The sequence below is a fragment of the Sebastes fasciatus genome, chromosome 21 (assembly GCF_043250625.1).
Source record: "Sebastes fasciatus isolate fSebFas1 chromosome 21, fSebFas1.pri, whole genome shotgun sequence".
Taxonomy (NCBI): Eukaryota; Metazoa; Chordata; class Actinopteri; order Perciformes; family Sebastidae; genus Sebastes; species Sebastes fasciatus.
The window spans coordinates 16,495,374-16,519,554 of record NC_133815.1 but is presented as its reverse complement, the minus strand read 5'-3'; the positions used below and the strand labels follow the sequence as shown (position 1 = coordinate 16,519,554).

Below are 24,181 nucleotides of genomic sequence, written 5' to 3'. Positions count from 1 at the left end.
AGGATGAACGAGTTATCTAACCTTGAATGCATATTCTACAAAAAGCTATTTCGCATGAGTGCTTTCAGATTCATTTGCGCTGAAAATGAAATGCAGAACTTTTATAAAAGGTAGCAGTGAGAGAGAAAAAAAAAAAAGATTGGGGACAAAAATCTGAGCAAATATGGAAGGAAAGAGAAAGAAAAATTAGTAAGCCGAGTATGTAACACACGCGTCCGTATACACATGTGAGCAGACAAAACAGCACGCACACATGCACACGCTCTATGTCCATTAGCCGAAGCCACTGATACACAGCATAATGGACGTGGCTGATGTGCTGGTGAATATGGGATGATGACACAGATATTCCTCTTTGTAGCCCTGACCTGCTGCAGTGAAAGGCTGCCAAGCGTGATCATGTCAGGCCGCACACGCTCCCTCAGCTGCTGGGCGTAGTGGGGGATCACCTCCTCGACTGTCCTCGCTGCAAGAAGTAACACAGTGGCATCACAAAACCTCATAATATTCATCAAAAATATAAAACGCTATTGTGGCATAATTCTTTGAAAATGATGTCATGTGTACAAAAATGAACACAACTTCCTGGAATGATTCCTTGCTAGTTTTAATGATCGATTTTATGTATGTGCAAAGAAATTTTATACTATACTTAATAGTGTAATGCTATACTATACTAACATAATACCTCTACGAATAGGAAATCAAATATATAACTTAAATAAAAGCATGGCATTACTTTTTACAGTGCACTCGCTGCCCATTACCATCCTCCCCGCTTCGAGTCCAGCCTCTCCTCCCAGCCCAGCGCTAGCCCCAGCCTGGGCTTTGGCAGTGGTACGGGTCTGGGAGGGCCTGGAGCCCGAGGCTTCACCACCACCGCCGTGGAGCAGCAGTCGCCGCTGAAGCACCGGATCACCCGCCTTCACCTCCAACACCTCCTCATCCCTGGAGGCTAGCAGCGTACCTGGAGAGATACGCATCAGTGGGCATGTGCACAGACACACACGCATGCATACACGTACTGATGGATGTGCATACTTACCACATCCAGAAACAGACACATACTCGCAGAGATGAGTATGTATATACACAGACATTTATGGAGGTGGACGATGATGTTCTCCGAAACAGTAACGCACACAAATACGATGTGAACATTCATAAAATCAAAGTATGATATTCAAGCACACTCTGAAAGCATTTCTTATTCTTGGAAACCTGATCTTGACATACTCATACTGAAACAGGACCTTAGTTCGACGTGGGCATTAAACAAGGACCACATTAGGGTGCTTCGCTATTTTTTGGGGGGGGGGGGCTAATATGCTCGCAGTTGTTTATTCAAGCAAAACCATCTGTCACTGTCAATATAAATCCTACACACTGTACATACAGTATATAGACATCTGTACGTGTACATGCTTTACATAATCATCCAGCCCATGTGTATTCATTCAGTATTTATTTCTTTGCACTATTTGTATTGTTTACAACTTCCAGAACACTTGACTTTGATTTTATTATTTGATTTTATTATTTTACTCTTATTTTTATATATAACATTTATATATACACCTATTTTTTTACTACTTGTGTACATATCAGCCCTGTCTATTCCTCACCCTAATTTGTCCGGCTTTGTTGTCCTAGTTCCTAGCTGTTATTTCTATTTCTGTGTAAGTACATTAAGAGAGATACATAAAACCGGAGTCAAATTCCGTGTATTTATGTATTTGGCAAATAAACCTGATTCTGATTCTGGTCGGTGGACTTTAAATGGAAATAGCTCATAACATTCATCCGAACTCGTGAATATTAGACAATGCATGGCTGGAATAAACAGGAGTTTGTTTATGTTTTTGGCTCAAGAGTAGATATAGAATAGGGTACAAAAGGTTGAACTGCTGCAGAAAAGAGTACAGATATCTAATATGCATTTTCTATATGCAATTTCTGGCCAGGATTCAAAGGATGGTGTAGGATCTTTTTGCTAAATAAAAATGTATGCTATCTTTAATAGAGCTTCAAAAATTAATCAAATAATCAATTAGTTGTCAACCATTAAATTAATTGCCAACCATTTTGATAATCGATTTTCGGTTTGAGTAATTTTTAAGAAGAAAATATCCAAATTCTCTGATTCCAGCTTCTTTAATATGAATATTTTCTGGTTTCTTTACTCTTCTATGACAGTAAACTTAACGTTTTTGAGTTGTGGACAAAACAAGACATTTGAGGATGTCATCTTGGGCCTTGGGAAGCACTGATTGACATTGTTCACCATTTTTTGACATTTTATAGACAAATAGCTAATCAATTAATTGAGAAACTACTCAACAGATTAATTGACGATGAAAATAATTGTTAGTTGCAGCCCTAATATCTTTAAGCTAATTAAAAATGTGAATAACAGGCCAATATATTGAAAAAATAAGTTTTCTTCTGCACCATATGTGGACTAGTTTCTAGTTAGTAACCTAGAATTCATCACTGAAAAGCAGAGAAGCATCGTCTTCAGGAGCTAACCTGCTTGCTGTGTGTCTTTTCAGTTTTGCTGCGCCGCCTCGTTGGTAGAAAGCAAGAGGTATTCTTTGAGCATCTGTGTATTCAACGTGTGCAGTCCAACATGTGCAACAGCCAAAGCTGTTATCACTGCCTAATGCTTTTCACATAGAAGCTGATATCAATGCCTAACGCCTTAAAGAGAACTAGAATGAATAGAATACCGATGTTCTTTCATCTCCGAGCCAAAGCAATAGAATTTATCGAGATAAAAAGATCTTAGACAGACAGAAGGGATTTCTCCAGGAATTTCTTTTTCTGAGAAAATGTCTACAACACTGGCCACTGTCCATTTTATTAATACTTTGTCGTATTCATGCTCTTTCTTGTGATATGTGCATGGTGCTTTGTGGCGGGCTGTAAGACAAAAAGCCTGAGAAGCAGTCACAAAATGTCAGGATCAGGAGTGACATACACTGAGCCGGTTCTGCAGCTGCAAAGAAGACTTGCGGCCTACACCGGTGGGAGGCATCCATACAACAGCGTAAGGTGATTGTCTTGAAGTCTATTGTAGCTTGGTGAAGTGCTTACTGGCAGTCGCCGCAGTTGGACTCCAACAGTAGAGAAGTAAGAGCTCTCTCTCTCTTCCCTCTCTCTCTTCCCTTCCCGGTCTCTCAGCCTATTGCATGGAGGAACTGTTAATCCAAGATCCTCTTTACTTTTTCTGTGGGATTTCATGAACATTCCAAGACAATGGATGGGGCTGCTAATCTCGGTGGTACAGCTAAATCCGAGACAATGGCAAATAATACAAGCCGGCTAAATTCTACCGTGTTGAAGCGGGCCTAAACCCATCACTTGTGCGCCGGAATTACAAGGAAGATGTGCGTCATGTCAACAGGATCTGGTGCGACTGTCTTCACCCAGAACAATGCTAAGCTTAAACCACCTCAATGTTGCCTGGTTGGCTACATATTTAAATGAAACTGAGCTAATGAGAAAAGGCACGCCTACTGTGAGACAATGGCTGTGCTTGGAAAGCAGTGACTACAAGCAAAGGTCCGTTTCTAGTCTTAGTCTTTGTTCTGTGTTAGTGCTGCTTTCAGTGTTGGTGGAAAATGTGGCGTCTTATTTTTTGTCTGGGTTGTTTATGATTTCACTGTCTTGAGCTTTACTTAAATATACTGTACCTTCAGTTGTGGTACTAAGTGGCACCATATTTAACGCTGTGGACACTGTTGTGGTTTCATGATGTTAAAACGTGAAGTTTTTATCAATATAACACCATGCAAATTAAAATATACATAATAAGTGTGGAAACTGAATTAATACACTGGATTTTAACAATATTAAGTAGCAGTTACACATGTGATCAGATCTGGAAAGATGTTACTTGAAATCAGATACATTTTTCTAAATTAGAACATGTCAATTAAACAGTGATCACGAGGGATTAAATGGACATTATATGATTAATTGCAAATTAATCGCACATTTTTTTATCTGTTCAAAATGCACCTTAAAGGGAGATTTCTCAATTAATTAAAACTATATTAATACTTTCAACATGGGAGTGGGCAAATATTCTTGCTTTATGCAAATGTATATATATATTTATTATTGGAAATTATCAATCAACAACACAAAACAATGACAGATATTGTCCAGAAACCCTCACAGGTACTGCATTTAGCATAAAAAACATGCTCAAATCATAACAAATGCAAACTGCAGCCCAACAGGCAACAACAGCTGTCAGTGTGTCAGTGTGCTGACTTGACTATGACTTGCCCCAAACTGCATGTGATTATCATAAAGTGAGCATGTCTGTAAAGGGGAGACTCGTGGGTACCCATAGAACCCATTTTCATTCACATATCTTGAGGTCAGAGGTCAAGGGACCCCTTTGAAAATGGCCATGTCAGTTTTTCCTCGCCAAAATTTAGTACAAGTTGGGGTGTTATTTAGCATCCTTCGCAACAAGCTACTATAACATGGTTGGTACCAATGGATTCATTAGGTTTTTTAGTTCCTTATGATATCACATATCTTCAATGTAGCTTTAAAATTAATGCGTTAAAGAAATTAGTGGCATTAATATGAATTTGCGCTTATGCGTTATTATCACGTTGACTTTGACAGCCATAGTTCTAAATTAAAGTAATGCAATGTAAAGGTAAAGTAATTGTTCCAGTTTAGAAAATTGGTATCTTTGCTATTTTGATTAGGGGCAACCAATCAGCTGCTTCCTAATTACCAAGATATAGGAGTACAGTAATATGTGGATACATACCAGGTATATTTATGAAGGTATCGTCCTCATCCAGCAATGCAGCCATTTTCTGATACAGCCTGTTTTCATCAGCATCCAATATTGCTACAAGTCAAAACAATTATAAAATGAGTACACCCTCAAAAGGTGCTGGAAAATTACACGCACTCTGTGTGCTTCAAAATTACTTTCTACTTATCAGACAAGTCAATCTAAACCACATCTTAACATGCAAACTGGAGATATTAGCCGTGGCTGGAGAGGGGGTGAAAATCAAGTGTATGCAGAGGGGTAATGAAATAGGAGCATTAACATGCCTGTTAGCCGGCCTGTCATCATGTGATGAGATTTGGTTTGGCGAATCCTTTGATATTACACGGCAGTGATATCCAAAAGATACAGGTGAAATGGCTTCTCCATTAATAGCCATGTTTCATTATAACATGCATATTACTTGGCTCCCAAGAGCTCGCTTTTAATAGGCCTACTTTAGGAGGGGGGCTGCAAACTATTGATGTGGCTCTGCGTGTGTCATTTGACAGGGGGGAAAGAAAAAGCCGCGGTGAAATGAAAACTGACCAAACGATACGTGACCTTCGTCAATGACAGCGAGTCGGGTAGCCAATCTCGTGATGCCATCACTTGGTGTATTTACATAGACCGTCCTGCCGTCACAAACGGCGGCGTGCTACCAGTGATCTCTCTCACCTCACTTTAATGAACCGAGGAGAACTATTATGACAGAGAATGGCATACTTAATTCCAGCTCATCTTCGCCGCTGACCCCGGCCGTCCTGCGATGCCTTGGGTCTGTCTGCTCCGCCGACGATGGGTCAAAGTAATTTTGGGCACGTTTATTTCCTGTGGAAAGAGAGAATGAGAGAAAGAGGGGTTGGGAGTTGGGCGAGGGGGGAGGAAAGAGGGGAGTCGTACAGGTTCAGGTTAGTGGTTATTAGAAGCACATGAAGCGAAATGTTAATTTTGAAACCCACACTGTCGAAGGGCAGGGGCAGCGGCTGCTACCAGATAAGGCAGAGCCAAGATGAGACGGGAGTACAGAGGCAGAAAGAGAGAACTGGGAAAGAGACTGCTGGGTCTCTCGGTGCACCTCTCCGCGGCCTGCGGTGCTCTGGGGCCTAATTAGCATGCCGCGAAAGGTCACGGCAGGCAATCTCTTAAATACGACTGCCATATGTTTGCCGTGTTCAAAAGGAACTAATGAGAAAGTCTACAAGCTCAAAAGTACCTGGAATTTCAAAGACAATACCTTCTAAATACTCCGAGGTCAGCGGCCCAGAGGACCGGGCAAGTTTGGAGGAGCAGATCCAAAGGAAAATAACCTGAGCCCATGTCTCATTGACTTCTTATTAGCAATCACTGACCTATGGGCATCAAGTCTGCTCCACAGAGTTTATGGGAATCTGATGGCTCCGGGGCCCTTTCTATTAAGGGTGCACCCCACCAAGCAGCTTTCTTAACCCCAAATCATTCTCATTACAGGCCTTGAATATTTCACTCCAATCTAAATTGCTTTACTTGTATTTCTCAGGTTGTGGGGCGAAAAAAATGATGCATTAAATCATGTCATATATTCCACACAAGGATCACCTTTATAGAAGTCTGTGGGTATCGGCGCTTGGACGCATAAAAATGTGAGTAAGTGTGTTTGCATAGGAGCACCACTGGCCCACTAGGCCACTACCCAAAAAAAGCTTGCCGTGCTCATGTGAAATATCTTGCATGAGGTTTTCTGTCCTTACTCGAAGTCAAACAGTCAGACTGAGAAACTTATTAAACGAGGAGCAGCCGTGTGACTCCTCGCCGGCGCCATAAATTGACTGTGAAATTCCCATGTTAAATCCTTCTACGTCGTTAACAAAGAGTTTGAACAATTTCTCCGCAAATAGCTCTGAGGTTATGAAACCCTTTTTTCAAACACAAATTTGCATAATGGCGGTAGCTTCGTGGATCGCCTTTTTGAATCATATCTGTGATTTACCTAAATAGTCTGGCTGTCCTCCAGTTCATCTCTCTAATGAAAATTTCAATTCTCTGTTCTTATATGCACATTATCAATAACTAGCACTTCTTTGCCAGAGCCGGAGTTTCTGCGAACAGAGAATTGGAGATAATGAAAGGTTTTGGTTGAGGCCAAATAGAAGTGTCACAAACATGGAACGATCTGCCTTTGTGATCTTCCAATAAAAGGCACACGAGTCACTGAACTGTTATGCATATTCACACTCCCTAATGAAAAACTGTTGCTTATTTTGTGTTAGTGATTTGAAGTTTATGTAAATCTTATATTCAGTGCAATTACCACAAAGAAATTAAGTTATAAACCTATAAAACACATAGTGTGTGATAAATATAATGCCCTTTGAGACATGTAGTAATAAGAGGGAGTGCGTGGACTTGACACAATCATCTACTATCAACATACAGTATAATGTAATCTAAGACAACATAATGACATCATGTTTAAAACACATTTTATGAACAATTTCTATTCTTTATGAGGGATGCACCGGTACCAATACCGGGTCTTACACCGGGGCCGATACTGACTCAAATAGCTGGATCGGGTAACTGTGACATAAGGGCCGATCTATTCAATTAAATTCTATGTTTGTATACAATATACATTATATACTGGAATTTTTAAGTTTTGACCAATTTGTTGCTGCATTAAAAGGTTTACAATTGAATCGTATTATTTCCTGTTAATCCTGAAGATTATTTTTTACCAAATTGCAGGTGTACGATTTTATTATTTTAATACAATTCAGTAAAAATTGATCCATGTATTTATTTGTTACATTTTGTTTTACAAAGTTAGGTAAGCAATGATTAAGTCAAGCCTGATCCCAGTCACCTCCGCACAGTGAGGCATGCAGTTTATTAATGAAACACTGGTATCGGATCAATACCCGGTATCGGCTGATACCCAAAGCCCAGGTATCGCTATCGGGACTGAAAAAGTCAGATCGGTGCATCCCTATTAATTCTTTTTTTGGGACTGAGTCATGTAATGGTGAGTTGTGACAATTCAGTGCAATGCTGCATTTACACCTAAGCCAATATACTGGAAGTTTTGTATGCAGAAATGCTTAATGCCCAAAAAACATGTGGATAGAAATGTACTGTATCAACAATCAGAAAAAAAGCATGACATAGACAGTCCATGCAAAAGAATGAGCTATAAAGTTTCCAATAAATGCGTGATTTGACACAAGATCCCCTCTCAGTTATCTAGAGTATAATAGTAGAAAGTCACAAACCTATCGGAGGAGAGAAAAAGAGACGTGGACAGACAGCCAGAACAAGCACACTTTCATTGTCAGTTATATCTCCTTATCTGACCTTACCTATACAGCATCCATGATTTCATTGTTTTCAACACCAAACTAAATGTGATATAAGAATCAAAGATGACTTCTGGAATGGTTGATTGCTTTGCTAAAGCCATTATCTTCAACCAATGAAAAAGACTTAAGGTTTAGATTTAGCATTAGTCTCCTATATCATATACTGTATGTTTATGGTCTTTCTTGACCTGATAGAAAATAATTTTTCTTCATATGCTTCTTCATATTCTACGCACCATGGTGCAAGTGCAATCCTATCTCTTGTGCATAAAAACATCATGACAATAATTGATAATAATTACTCGCCATGCACAGCAAAAAAGCAAAATAAACCGCATTAAATCAAGAATCTTACATGTGACTCATCCCTGAGAAAACTGGCACGCTCGCAACCTTGAACGCATCCTAATTTACCATCCCATTCCTCAAGAGTTCTCCCTGACATACTGAATTATAAGGGGGCATATTCGTATGCCTGATTGGCCTTAAGCCGTGTTTCGGGGGCGTTGTGAGTACACCACACAGACAGCGGATCGGCTTGGTAGCGTAGTAGCGTATGTAAATGCACTCTCCTATGACTCCAGCCCACCACAAGGCATGTAGCCGAGAGTGGGAGTCAAGGCTGATTGTGTCGAGGGTACTTCTAGATAGAGATAGAACACCCACTACTGTAGCGTTCTCCAGCGGAGGAAGAAGTTATACGAGGGTTGCTTGTTAGGACACGCTTGCTTTGGAATGCAGGGACCAAGGGCCCCCCGAATGGAGAGAGAGAGAGAGGAAGAGAAAGAGAGAAAGAAAGAGGGAGTGAGAGAAAAGGTTAGATCAGGAACACATCTACTGTCAACAAATTTGAGGCTAATGAAGAATGAAGCTTCACCTCTTTCTTTGGCAGGGGCTTGCAGCTCCATTTTTTTTTGGTGAGCTGCAAGGGTGCTATCTGGCCTGTCACCTCGAATTTCTCTCCCCAGCCAAACCGGAGGAGCAGAAAGCTCCGTGCTTCCTCCTCCATCGAAGGCTGGGTTTTCTATGCCCACCAGAGCGCCTCTCTCGTCTCTCCCTGACAAAATAAGTAGAAACATAAATAAAAAACACAAACACCGACATGAAGGGGGAACACAACAGTTAGGTCGAAGTGACAAAAATACAAAAGCACATTTATTGGCCACAAAATGTTTCTATTTGGTGCCCCAAAATGTTCAAGCGCATCCTCCTCGAATGACACTAAAACACAATTAGGTTAAAATTAAATCAGAATCCTGCAAAGGAGGAGGAAAAAAAAAAAGAGAAGAAGAAGAAATGATTAAAATAATTACAAATTGCGCCCTGACAAGCAAGAGCAAAATTTAGCCCAAAGCCATTTGTCTGTAATTAGTTAATTAATCCTTACACAAATTATGAGCAATAACTCATCAAGCAGGACTCACCCATCAGAAATTCAGCCGACTTGGATTTCTTCTGCTTAGGTTGCTGCAGAGCCTTCTGCTGTAACTTCTGGAGGGAAATTGTTAAATGAATAAATTAGCTGCAGAATGAAGATCATCATTTATGATCCGCAACTAACGCAGTATTTTAAATATGGGACGACACTAAAATGTCATTTAATTTACATCGCCGCTAAAGGGGTCAAGCACTAATTGAACAACAGGAGTGGAAAAGAATTTAATCATAAATAGATAAGAAAAGTTGACATGAATGTGTAATGAAGGTCACATTAAAATACTTCCTCCTTGTTTCTAAAATGAATGGGCAACAACAGCTCGCTCCTGGAAAAATTATGCGTTTTTACACAGAGAGAGTACACAGTCTTGGTGTGCAAATGAGTATGGAAATCCAGGCACACTTCTCATTACTTCAATTCACATGAACTCAACCTAAAAAAATCTCACAGGAGAGAGAAAAATCGTCTTTAATAACACCATGTCAGGCCCCTTGTATGTGTCATAAAGCTTGGGTAATTTTAACAGTAATTTCAATATTGAATTCATGTGTAAAGCATGATTATCTATCTATCTGTATACACATGCAAAGTCAACATTATTTGGACTTGTTAGGTGGTCTACATTGGCATGGAATGGAAAGAAAAAAGCAAGTATGAGTTCCTTTGAAATCAAGAGTATGTGGAACAAACTCCGCAGTCCCACATTTCTCTCATTTCTGCGGACAAGCAGAACAATAAGAAAGCCGAGGTAAAAGACATAAGTAGTTGTTTTTGTTATGGATATGTTTACATAAGAATGCACCATATAAAAGAGCTCCGTTGCTCAAAGCGTATGGAGCTTTTTAAGCATCATTTTATGCAGATTTCAATGATGAACTGTGCTCATGCCCATGAACAGCATGTATTTGTATACAATATTTAATTTCAAAGGCAAAATCAAGGGGGCAGAAGGGGTGGGGGGGGGCTTATTTCAACTCTAAATGACAGAGCAATTAAAATGGAGAAGGACTACTTCCAGACCAATCTGGTAAGAGGAGTTTTTGTAAATCTGTTTTTACATTCAACAAGCCCTACAGCAAGACATTCATTTATACCACTGAGATTAATGCTTATCTAATTGTAACTTATTTAAAAACCATTTTCATTTCGACTGGGTTCCAATCAGTTTTTCTGAGTTTCACATACTGCGGAGTACGAGAGGCTGGCGAATTCAGCGTCAGTGGTGATTGTCTGCCTGTGCTTTCTTTTATTTTCTTATTTTCATTTCGTCAGACACACCTTTTTTTTCTGCAAGACAAATCTTGTTTGTGTGCATGTGCAAATTAAGAAACTCCCTGAAACAATTACGGGCAAATGAATCAGGTAATTTTACTAATAAAAAAAAAAATGCCATTTGCTCTGTATTATACCAGACCAGTTTAACAATACTGTGTTGTAAACTGAAGCAGTCATTTAAATAAGCTACATGACATTTGCATTCATTATGTGGTATTAAAATGTTGACTGTTATTGGAGCCTCACAGACAATTTTGAAACCATAATGAATACATTTAAAATTCTCTACAGTAAATTCTGTTGTTACTTTAACAGTGTAAGTTATTGTTGGAGTTGATATATTATTTTGCCAAAGTAATGCATCATCAAATTAGAACAATGAAGGAGGATAACACTCTTTATTTCACAAATTATTGCTTTTGCCCTCAGGGCTAAAGGCACTTTGGAAGGATCAAAGCAGAAATCACATTAAGTTTTATCTTAGGCTATACAAATGCATTTTGTTTATCACCCTAATTACTGCATAGAATAATCTAGAATATCATCTTGAAAAGTGTATGTATGTATAGCAGCCTTTAATACATATACATAATTCACACTGCAATGTAACATAGAATTTTTTAATGTTTTTATTTTAAAAGTTTTTTTATATTTGTTTTATTGCTTTCCTTATGTGACTTTCATATCAGTTCGTACTAGTTCTCCTCTAGGCACCGTTTTGTTTTGGTCTCATTTCTAACAGTCCCCATGTTTATCACTGTGCAAACTAAATTAGCTCCATGTCCTGCAAATGTCAATAAGTCCTCTGATTACTATAAATGTATTCTTGCCTTAAGTTCAGTTCCAGTGAAAAAAAAAAAAAAAAAACCCTAGTAAACACACAAGGGAAAGTACACAGAAGGAGTACAGTACATACACCCCAGGCCTACAGCTTTGGGTCATTGTCACAAAAAATCTAATCCACACAGCGCCATGTGAGCCTCTCTGTCTAGAGAGCTAAGAAAAAATGCCTGGTTCTCATCTCGTTCCCTGGACCCCACTGACATTGACAGCATGCTCCTTGTAATACAAGGACTGTTGTTTAATGTGCCATAACCGGATGGAACATGCAGATGTTGCATTTCTGAAACGATAAACAACAATTCAATCCTGAGGAGAAAAAAAAAATAATAATCATATAGGTTTGTGAAATAAACTGGATTTGTAGAGGTAGGAATAGCTGTTCAATAGCAGTGTAAGCCCGCCCAGTTCAGGCTAAAATGTCCTGTCACATTGCACATAAATGTTAAATTCACGGTGCTGCAGCAAAATCACGTGCCAAGAAATTTGGGTATATTACAACATACATATACAGTAGCACAACGCACCCTGAGTTCACTCTGTTGTCATCTGAAAAGCATCTATGCATGCTCCCTTAAGCCGTCACACATTTCACTGTGCAGCACACAAACTGCTTACTTCGCAGTCAACATGAGAAAAAAATCATTTATAACTGGTGACAAAAAAAAAATCCATGACTTTCTTTTTTTTTTTCTTTTTTTTTTAAATGTGATTGTTGTCAAAAGGAATTGAGCACAACAATGCCTTGTTCAGTTCTTGTTGCATTCAAAGGCATAGCTAGAAGGGCTTGGGGAAGACCGCTTGCTGCTAGGGGCTGGTGGGCACAGACCAGCTAGAAAGTGAATTTTGCATACTGTACGGATCATCGCCCAGTTCAGCCCAGTCACATTGAATCTGCCGTCAACCAATTGTGCTTCATGAAACCGTCAACCCTCATTTACGTCTGCCTGTTTTCTTCCCCACGCAGCTGTAAACAAGGCCCCAGCTTTGAGCTGTCTTGCTCTGTCCCTGTGCGCGCGCTGCTTGCCAGGGGAGCGTAGACAGCACAACCTCGTCTTCACAGAGCTACTTGAAGCTACCATTTCCAGACAAGCGCCCTGCGCGCCAGGCAGAGGAGTCAAGGACAAGAGTGTTTCTGGAAACGACAAGAGTTTTAAGAGCTTCTGCACATGTTTTGTCTCTTCCTTGAGTTCTAATTTATACTTAAAAAATATTTTGTGTGTTGAGGCTATTCTGTCAGCGGGTCCCTTAGAGTGGCATTGATCTGAATTTGAATGTAAATGAATGTGCAAGTGAATAAAATCATCTTGTCTTAATAAAAAATATGCGTGTGAATATATGTCATAATGGGTTGTAATAAAATGATAAGACATAATAAAGATGAGACAATCAATAGACATAAAAGTTCATGTTTATAAAGCCTCTCTTTATCTATCAACATAATAGAAATGACCATATCAATGAAATGTCATAGGAATAATGAAAACATCTACAAAGCGTATTTTTTTTTATATCACCACAGATAAGGTTAGCATTTGGTTTCAAAGGAACACAAAGCCATTCTCGCCTTAAAATGTGAAAGCGTCTTAATTTATGGAGCAGCCTTATGTGTGCACGGTAATTGTGACCCACCAAACAGTTTCTTATTAAACAACAACGGCGTCAGTTGGTGTAGACAGAAAACATAATTAGTATTCAAGCTTAATTAATCTACGCTGGCCCCCTTTAAGTGAATTAGTCAATTATTTATGCATGTGTGCTCCTTTGATGCTAACAGATTATGTATGTTACTGGAAAGAAAAAAAAACCTTGAAAAATGACTTTGAAAACTTTCCACCATAAAATGTCACTACAAGCGTCTGCACTGACTCAGAAATGTCAGTGAATGCTGAATGATTATGAAAAAAAAAAAAAAAGAACTGGACTAAAAACTGTGAAACTTCTACAAATTCTCATTATTGCCAAATCACCAGTGTCAGTCAAGGAAAACATTGCAATTCATTGTCTGCAATCCGGAGCGAAAGATCAAAATAAATCAGCCAAATATGTACTTTTTGTGCGCCCTAATCCGTGGAATGGAAATCTAACACAGGTCGGATCAAGGTCTTTCCTGGGATCATGGGAACTCCTTGGGATTTGCAAGAGCCTTTTTGTTTTTACCCTTGAGAACCAGGCACTGGCCTCTGCACCCCTCAATCCCCCATTGAGAACCCAGAGGCAGCGCGGAGGAATGCTAAATGTCAATGGTCAGACTCCACCAGCACCTTCAGTGAGAAAGACGGAGGTACAAGGCCTGACCTCTTTTGTGTTCGGCTACGCTTGCTTATGAGGGGGGCCAGAAGTGAAACTGTACTCACGCCGCTGAAGGTGTCCATCTCCGCAAACTGCAAAAGATCATCACTGGCTGACGTCGATCTCTGAACGACGGCGAGGCCTGCATAACAGAACGTGTGAAGGAAACGGTGAGAAATGTGTCAAAACAAATACGTTTTATTGCTCACCAGAATCTGATCTGCATGTGAGGAGAATGTTATTGACATAAAACTTTAAATTTGCCTTATAATTCAAAGTTTGTTGATGTTATTAGAGCTCTTTTAATAGCTTACTGTGAGGCACAAAATCCCTCTTTCCACGCAGCGTTACACTATCTCTCCCCTGCTTGTGTGTTTAAACCTGTTATCTCTGCAATGCATCTCGGAGAATAAAAAGACAATAAACACCATTTATTATCACAGATAAGAAATTATTTGCCCTGATTATTCAAATAGTTTATTCATTTACATCCGATACAATATCACTTGGTATTTTTATCGTCTTTTTTCCTATGGTAATTCACATGGCTTGCACAAGTTTCTGCTGAAATAGCAAAACAAACCCCAGGCAAAATGTGAAAGATTATCCCATACCATGCGAGCTACGATGAAATGCTATACTTTTTCACACTGAACACTGCTCCACTGGGTGTGATTGAAAAACATGTAAAGCTATTGAATCTGTGGTTTGTATATGTGAGAGGAAAATGAGTGTTGTAACAAGTGGGCCAGTGTTTTTGTAATTGTTTCAAATTACACTCGGCGTAATAACTCAGTGAAAGCAGAGCCAGTGTGCGGTCCGCGCACATTAACTAGGCAAAGACCACAGGATATCCATGCACCTTATCGCGGCCCACAAAAAAACTTGATTGTGTAAACAACTGTGGAGACTAAAAAACGCCTTAGCTGTATTTCCAGCTGTGTCTATTTGTGTCCAATGGAGCTTATCGCCAGCTACACAAAAGAAGGACAATACTTTTAGATAAAGAGGTACTTTGCAGCATTTCCTTTACATGTGTATTTTATTGAATTAAAGACAGCTTTAAATTCCTGTTTTTAATTTGCTGAACTGTTTTTCTGGGCTACTAATAGGGATGTGTGTGTGTGTGTGTGTGTGTGTGTGTGTGTGTGTGTGTGAATGTTTTACAGGCTGTAAAATTGTGATGCTGTGAGAAAAATAAGTACATTAGTTGTTAAAACTGCATGCCTCCTGCCAAATACTGGCTCCCTAACCAATGAGATTGCCAACATCATTGTTAACACATAAATGACTGACTCATTTTTCAGCTTGAGGTTCAGGCTTTCTGTCAAAAAGTCGTATGCAGATTTTTTTTTTAAAGTGCGTGCAATAAACCCCCTAAAGTCCTACAGAGTACGATGTACTCGCTGGACTTGACTTAGTACCAATCCAAAGAGATAGTCGGGTTAGAGAATTATCTCATGTGCTTTCTAAACAATACACCCTTGTAAAAACACACTGCTAACACCAGCCTGCGTGCAGCAAAATCATCTATACAGGGTTTCCTCACAGACTGTATTTGTTTTTGACCCGCCATAGCACTGCTTCCTCGTTTTCTCTCAGCAACATGCCGGGAATAAGCATCTGTGGTCAGAGTTTAACAGCAGAAAGACAACACTGCTGTGATTGATTGCTGTTATCTCAGCAAGATGCCTGCACTTTTTCCTAGAGCTTCTTTTTGCACAAACTAGTGTTTTAGGGTTTTTCAAAATTATGCAAACGTTTATATAATACCTCCTTTAAAGCTGCAGTGGGTAGAATTGGAGCAAATATGATTTAAAAAAAAAGTTATTTTATAAAACAGTCACTATATCCTGACAGTAGCGCATGAGACAGGTAATCTTAAATAAATCATGTGCCTCTGTGTCCTCCGGTGCTCTTAATGGCATCTGCAAGATTTCGCAGACAGGAGGAAAACAACCAATCAGAGCCGAGCTGGAGCCTTGCCGTTTCTGAGCAGCTGTCAATCACTCGCAAACTCTGATCAAACGGTCAAACTAGGCAGCGCTGATTAAATATGAATCAATATTCTGTTACTGTAATGCATATTTCTAGCATCAAATGTTTTCAGAAACATCTTGTATTGTACTGTTTAGCTGTAAAATGAGAAAGTTTGTGACTCGGCAGCCATGTTGAGATCAGTTGAGGAAATACCAAGCACCGCCCACCAGCTGAGGCAAACTTTCTCATTTTACAGCTAAACAGTACACTGAAGTCTACAAATAATGCCAGTATGAACAGACCTATTGCTTAAATCACATAATAGTTATAAATAAAGCAAGTACATTGTTCCTCTAAAATGACATGCCACTATATTTGACCTGCAACCATTCTTTTTTCCATCTTCCTCTCCTGCCCTGAGAATGACCATCTCCTCTGTCATCTAGTCAGCTAAGCTCAATCAACCCTTAATCCAGAATGACAGTGGGGTCTGTGTTGCACTAGACGAGGCACTTCCCCTTTTCTATGGCATAGTGCGACCTGAAATCTTTGCTTGACATTCTTTTTTTCTTCTCCGCGAACATGGAATAAGGGATGTAATTCAATAGTCACCGAGGGACAGGGCACCGCGCACCAAAGACTATTTTATTTGCTTGTGGACAGAGGCCTTTTCTTAATGTTTGACAACAGCCAGTCTCCCTCAAGACATGGAGTTCACACAGCTGACGATAAGGGTAGAGAAAGGGCATATTCTTTCTTCTTCGTCGGGCAGTGGAGATGTTTTGCATGCAGATTTACTCTAAATGCACTCTTTGCACTTTAAAGTGCACTTACAAAGGCATATATCAGCAGTGCACTGTGGAGTGAACAGTGGAGTATATACAGTAGGAGTGAATTCATGCGAGTCTTTTACATTGTATTCATGGGAATTAGGGGGTACATTGCTCAGGTAAATAAGTACACTTTTCACTTAAGAATGTCATTTGATCCTAATGTCATATAAACTAAATCTATAGCAAATAACTAGCACATTCTTTTAGTAACTTTATACATGCATGTTGTTTATGTTTAGGATTAAGAGGTATTTTACCTTGCGAGGCCCGAATTCGTCCTCTTCATGGTCACCTCAGTCGTCATGGTGATGATGACGCGCTCCCTAACAACACACACTCACGTGTACATGAAGTCTCAGGTAACCTCCTCATGTTCACTTTCACTCACTGAAACAAAAAGTAAAAGAGACAGTCTGAATTAGATTATACACCTCACAAATGTATATAATACATCATTTAAATCTCAGGTTTCTACGTGTCTCTATCTGTGATATGCACCGTATGTTATAAATTAGCAAATGGAAAATAGTACATGAATGATGAAAGTAGAAACTGTGTGTCGTTTAAACTCGGGGAAAGGAGAGATATCTGACACAGTCTAATGCGCGCCATTACCAAAACTATAACCGTTGAGTTGTGCCAAGATAAAGCTTCATCTGTGTGACAGTCTCATCTACCAGATGGCATCACTGTTTTTTGTGTTTTAAATGCTGTTTCATTATTAATGGGGAGTGTGGCGTAGCGCTCCTTCAAAGAGATGTTCGCTCGTTGTTTCGGAGATATTACAGGTAAAACAGGCTGCTTTATCACCTTTCAGTGCCGATTACAATGAACTCCTCCCAAACTGGAGGTAAAGTGCTCACGCTCCTTTGTAAACATCCATTATGCAGTATATGACAATTCATACAAAAGTTCCCCCCCCCGCCATGCATTATTTAGAGGGAGCTGCAGACAAACGTATTTGCCAGCCAAAGACAACCCGGCAAGCTTTACAGCTGCTGTGAAGGATAGGTACAAAACGCCCGGCGGATTGGCCCTGCTCACGTTAGGAGTAAGGCACATTAACACTAATATCCCCCTTAGAAGTGATCATGAACTACAGCTAATGCATGAACAAACAGACTGTGCTTTTATTTATGACTGCAAAGCCATCAGGCCACTGGTGGCCTTTTCAACTGAGGAAGAGAGATTGCTCATATGTAATTGAAATGAATAATCCTCATTTGTTTTGAATAAATGGAGTCAATGTTTTGTTTTATGTGAAGTTTATGAGTTTATGAACTGTGAACTAGGGCTGTGTATTGGCAAGAATCTGGCGATAGATACAGTATGTATCACAACACAGGGGTTACGATTCAATATATTGCGATATATTGTGATTTTTTTTAATCAAATTTTTGGAAAACTGTCATATAATAAAGAACACACCACCTTAAAAATAAAATAAAAGTCAAAAAGAGTTTACTTTTTTTCTTCAGAAAAGTGGGATCTGCATTTGCATTTATCATAGTCTCTATAAAATCACTACTTTGAGAGGGCACATCTTTTTGCCAATGAAATAAAGTATTGACTGAGTTAATATTTGCATGTAAAATATTAATTAAAAATCAATACTACGTTTTTGAGACTCAATCACAAAACATAATATTGCGATATTCAATTTTTTGATATTTTCTTACACCCCTACTGTGAACTCTGTTCTGTTCATTCAAGTGACCCATATTACAATCTCTCCTTGATTATCCCACAATGCTAAAAAAACATCAGAAGTTAACAAGGCACAATAACACATCATTAATGCACATTTTAATCAATTCAGTCAGTGCATGTGAAGCACCGCACCTACGTATGTTACAAACCAATGGAATATTTCTTTGCTCATTAAGCTGCTAAAATGTGATCTAAATAAGATGCCCACTGATCTGGACCTCCCATTACCTGGCTAAGCTGTCGTTGATCGTTTATGCGATTAAATATAGACCTAAATCTCCATCTTATCCAATTAATTCTCCGTGCAGGCATGAGAGTGGCTAATGATGTTATCTTACCTAATTAACCTGTATAGGGATTCAACTCCAGGACAGGGGATTGTTCATCCTTCATCCAAGTGTTCATTATTATCATTACAATCATTATCATAAAGGGGCTAACTTATGATGTTGGCCATTCCATCACCATTAATCTAGATTGAGTCCTTTTTTTTTTTTCTTTTTGGGGAGGGGGATCCTTTGGGGTCATTTTTAATTATCACTAAAAGGATGGGAATTCTAGCAAAGCCGAATAAGTTCAGTTGTGGTCACAGCAATCACCGGGATCCCGTGAGAACGCGTTGCACGGATGTGATTTGACTACTTATGACTGAGGGGACGTTTCTGATTTTGCTGTGTTTAGGGCCCTGCGTCCTGAAACTCTCCTCGCAGTTTCCTGTCAGCTTCCCCATTGAGTGTCGGCTTCAACCTATTAACACAGCACACTTGGAGCAGATCAATAGCCCTCATTGGGCCATGTGTCATTAGTTAATCGGATATTGATGAGGGTATTGACACGCACCTAATTAATCTCGGGCCCAGTGCCGGCTTTCATATGTTACCTTAATTATGCACTTCATCTTAGTCCGTACACATCAGCAGGCTGCCGCTTCCTGTTTGACAGTGAGTAAAAGTTAGCTGTCAAGTCTCACTCTTGTATTATAAGTTTATTTTCTGTCTTTGCTCCTTTTAAACTGTTACATACTGCAGCATGCACGTTAAACATTACGTTAAACAAGTTCCAACAGCGGTGGAAAAACTTTTCAGATCTTTTACTTAAGTAAAAGTAGTAATACTACAGTGTAGAAATACTCTGTTACAATAAAAGCATTGATAATCTTACTTAAGTAAAAGTACAAAAGTATTCGTACCAAAAGTAAATCAGTAGTTATGGCCCATTTCATTTAATGTTGCAGCTGGTAAATGTGGAGCTAATTATAATTATTTATATATTGTTGGATAGCTTAACCTATAGTAATATTAGGGCTGCCCGAATATACCATTTTTTGGGGCTTTTAAGTTTCAGTGAGAAATATGTGAAGGTATTCGAAGCTTCGTGACAGCGCCGCTGCCGCATTACTGTACACAAACACGCCTCTACACATAACAAACAGCGATATCTGTCTGAGAATAACTAATAATAATTAATGTTGAATATAAATAATGAATAATGTTGTGGAATTTATTCCTTATTTCATGGGATATTTGGGGATTCATACATTATAGTATTAAGTATAAAGTAGCATAAAATAGAAATACTCGAGTAAAGTACAAGTATCTCAAACTTTTACTCAAATACAGTACTTGAGAAAATATACTTAGTTACTCTCCACCACTGAGTTTTAACTTTGGCACGTGCAATTTGCATTGCTTTCCAGTTACAAAAAACTTTAAATTAATCTTGTTGACAGTTCAGAACTTCTAGCAGTGTTTTTTTTTCAGTAAATAACGAAATACAGTTGCACAAACCAGCAGATGCATACAGTATGGTATAATTGGAAAATTATGCATTTTTAATAAGAGTAAGAAAGCTTTCGTTCCCCAGCACTAATACAAATAAATGAACATTTTAAACACTGTAGTGTAAAAAAAAATATATATATATACACTGTCTCTCTACTGTCTACTTGGCTGCATTGGTTAAAGCATCTCTCTACTATCCTGGTACCCGGATGTGTATGTATACAGCATGTGCTGATGAAGCATGCATGCATGTAACCCTGTGTCTATGTATAAGCTATTAGATGTGAGCTCATATCTGTGTGCTTTGTGTGTACCTGCATGTGTGTGTGTGTGTGTGTGTGTGTGTGTGCATGTGTTGACGCATACATGCTGATCAATAGAGCAGCGCATTAGCGCGCTGGAGTACAGATGAGAGAGCACCTGAAGGTGACCCTGACTACTGGCATCACCACAGGGCTCCAATAAGCTGCTCCTCCACCGCTGCTCTGCAAACCACAAATCTCCAACTTTTAGCCTGCTGCTGTTGGTTTGATTATTGTTTATAGATACAGCCGAGAATTAAAGTATGGCCCGCAGGCAGCATAATTATTTACAGCTGAAAACTCATATCATTACCAGCATGCTCCTAATTGCCAGAAGTAATATCAATGTTAGTTGATTAAGTGTATTTTTTTTTTTCATCTTCGCTCTCCATAATGTGCAGAGATTGTTTTCCCTCAGCATATGGGGTGACGGTTTATCTCAATACAGCTGTTCATCTGGCTTGACTTCTATTTTTTTCTCTTTTTTTTTTTTTCACTGTTCATTCCAAAATACAATATTGCGGTATCTTCAGAGGGTAGCGATCGATTGCTCCACTTTTTGTAGTTTGCTCGCAAGGTCAAAGAAAACACAGGAGATTCATCCTTCATTGCTCAAAAATAATTCCTCTCTGTAAAGATTTTCCCTAAATAGACACAGATGTGACTTACAGGGGGCAGACTTCTTTTTGACTCAAGGTGATGTCAGAGCTAAAAGAGAGAGAGGCCAGTGGGCTGTAAAGCTACCTTTAATGCACAATCTGATGATTAATTAAAACAAATGTTTATCTGGCCTGGACCTCCCTCTCTCTGCTATGAACATGTCAAAATATTTCATCCAGTATTTAAGGCGACGAGAAAGATGAGGCTATTAATAACGCCGCCTGTGAAGGGGAAAATACATAAACCTTGAAGGCTACTTTATTATTCACATGTAGATTACTCAAACATGAATGTGGCGCTGCAGCACTAGAAAACCTATTTCTTGGACCTGAGCATAGAGTTCATACAGTGTTAAATTTTAAAATTCAATTTCAAAAGGGCAAAGGTCAAATAGTTCTTACAGTCACAAGTGATCTATATATTCTCTCAACATATTCTCATACAACTGTTCGTATGATATCTTACGAAAAAGTTATTCCTCCTATTTCGTTCTTTTTTTTTCCTACGAATGTCCAGCAACAAGTGTCAATATCCGCTCGCTACACTCATACAGTATTTTCAAAATAAACTTCCATCTTCACAGGAAACAACTTCCTTAGGTTTAGGCAACAAAACTACTTAGTTAGGTTTAAGAAAAGATTGCGGTTTGGCTTAAAATAAGTCTGGAAGTGGTGTTACTTAAGTACAGAACTTAAATGACAAATCAAAATGTACTTCTGGTTTCATACGTGACACAAACGCCTGTGTGTCCCGGTGATATATATGAATTACAGAGCAGTTTCGTAGGTATAGCTACGAACAGTGTGTGAGACTGGCCTGATTCTGGTCATGCTTTTCAAGATTACAATTGACACATCATTAAAACGATTGCTAATAATAGTATCAGATGTGTTGCTCCTGTTCTACCACGCTTGCTTTGCTTTCTCTTTGACCACAGAGTTCACACAGCTCCGTAAGAGTGGGAGCGAGTGACATTAAAAAAAAAGGCTTGTATGTGAAGCCTCAAGTTTGCTTCAATCAAACTTGGGAGCAAGTCAGCTCGCCGTGCATGATACAGCATAAGTAATACATAGCGGAAAAGAAGTAGTTCTACATTTTTTCTTTTCAATGCATCATATCTTGTGAGGAAAAAAACTGACGTGGCCCCAAAAGATTGTGTCTATTAGGCATTTAACAATCACAGGAATCTGTCTCATGCTTCTAGAGTTAAAATTGTGCATAGGAGTGGAATGATTGTTAAAAGGGCAATGCAAATAGTGATTAAAAGTGGGCCTAGGGTCATCATTAGGGCATGATCTCAGAGAGATTGAGAGCAAGGGGGGAGTGTTTGAGAAACATCTTGCTGACCAACAAGGGGCATCTCGCATGCAAGTGACTCCTCTATGACAAGGAATTATTATGCGCCTTGTGACAGGCAGTGAATCTGCCCCTTTGATGAGCACACTGACTGCGAGTTCACGCACAAAACGCTTGAGGAATTTAGACAATTGTCGGAATGAAACTTTGCGCTATAAATACATTTTCTGTCTTTCTTTGCCATTCATTTGAGAGACGCAGTGATGTCATTGCACAGTGAAGGTCTTGTGATCCCTTTTAAAGTTCAAGAGGCCACAGGCAGTGGTGTGTCAGTGGCTCAGAGGGTTGGTATGTATAGGATATGATATTAAATACAGTCTGAGGCATTAAGCTGCAAGAGCAGGCAGATGAGTTTGACTCTATCTATTGCACAAACTGCATTTGATGACTCATGACACGTGGAAATGCAAAACTGTGTGATATTCAATCATCAGTTGATCTACAGTATATTCTAGTAATCCTTACAGTAATTCTTCTTATATTTATAAATAGTTATTATCTTATTTGGACTGCTAAAACATTAAAGATTTTCCAACTTTAATATATATAAAGAGAAGAAATTACATTATGGGAAATCTTCTTTTCTATCCTTTAAATGAAGAAGTTTGCAATTTAAGTAAGTGTTTTTCCAGACAACTTAATTCAATTAGTTTGCAGCTCTGTTCATCTTCTTTGACTTGACAATAAACCCTATGTTCCCTGCCTGTCATTTGCTGAAAAGCAGGGTGATTATAGGCGCCCCTAACTACTTAACAGTTTGAATTCCCTAGAGGTGGTGTAATGACATTATACGTTTGTTTCTGTAATAGTGGCAGCAGTTGCAGATGTAGTTACTGAAACCTGACAGTCTTTAGAGCGGCGTGTTTGTTCTTGAAGGTCAGAGTCAATTTAGTAATTTTTTGACCAGTGACCAGATAAACTTGATGATGAATGGTCTTCTAGATAATGTAACGTTTCCTATAGATTTATATCATCGCCACCAGTTTTAAATTTGAACCCGTTACCTCTTACCACAGCAGTGGAAAATATCTAAGATGTTTTGCGTACACATTGCCACTGATAGACGCAATTAACTCGTAAGTCCTCCCACAGTCCAACCTGTCAACCGAGTTGCTTATGTTGTAATGTTCGAAATTGATGTGTCAATACATCTCCCCCTTACATTTCCTGTCACTCTCCACTCTCATTTTCTGACTGCGAAACATTTGATGTTGCCAAAGGCAAAACATATGCCTTGACATCATTTATTGAGGAGCAGCTACGTAGAACAAGATTTTCTTTCTGTTAGTGTTTTGGGGGGAAAATGTTATTCATTGCAACAGCGGTGCAGGATCAGTGTGACAGTAACAACTACTGTATATCAACAATGATTTAGGGTTTTCAGCTCATGTAGGATAGTGGAGAAAATCTTTCAATCTGCTGTGCTTACTTTCAAAATGTTGAAGCTCAGTGGGTAGAGCTGGTTGTCCTTTAAACCTCAAGGCTGGCGGTTCGATCCCCAGCTCCTCCTGTCCGCATGTCAAAGTGTCCTTGACCAAGACGCTGAACCCCTGGTTAATTCACAGCAGC

General features: G+C 39.2%; 1 protein-coding gene across 1 annotated transcript in view; it reads right to left on the bottom strand.

Moving 5' to 3' along the window:
- ofcc1 (orofacial cleft 1 candidate 1) overlaps positions 1-14,115 on the bottom strand; it is a 133,896-nt gene extending 119,781 nt beyond the window's left edge. The window contains exons 1-7 of the mRNA XM_074622727.1: positions 14,056-14,115; positions 9,570-9,636; positions 9,023-9,202; positions 5,534-5,638; positions 4,799-4,882; positions 740-967; positions 369-466 (exon numbers count right to left, since the gene is read on the bottom strand). Of these exons, the coding sequence (XP_074478828.1) occupies positions 369-466; positions 740-967; positions 4,799-4,882; positions 5,534-5,638; positions 9,023-9,202; positions 9,570-9,636; positions 14,056-14,073 (780 nt within the window). The 5' untranslated portion in view covers positions 14,074-14,115. The remainder of the gene's footprint in view (positions 1-368; positions 467-739; positions 968-4,798; positions 4,883-5,533; positions 5,639-9,022; positions 9,203-9,569; positions 9,637-14,055) is intronic.
- Positions 14,116-24,181: the final 10,066 nt, after the last annotated feature.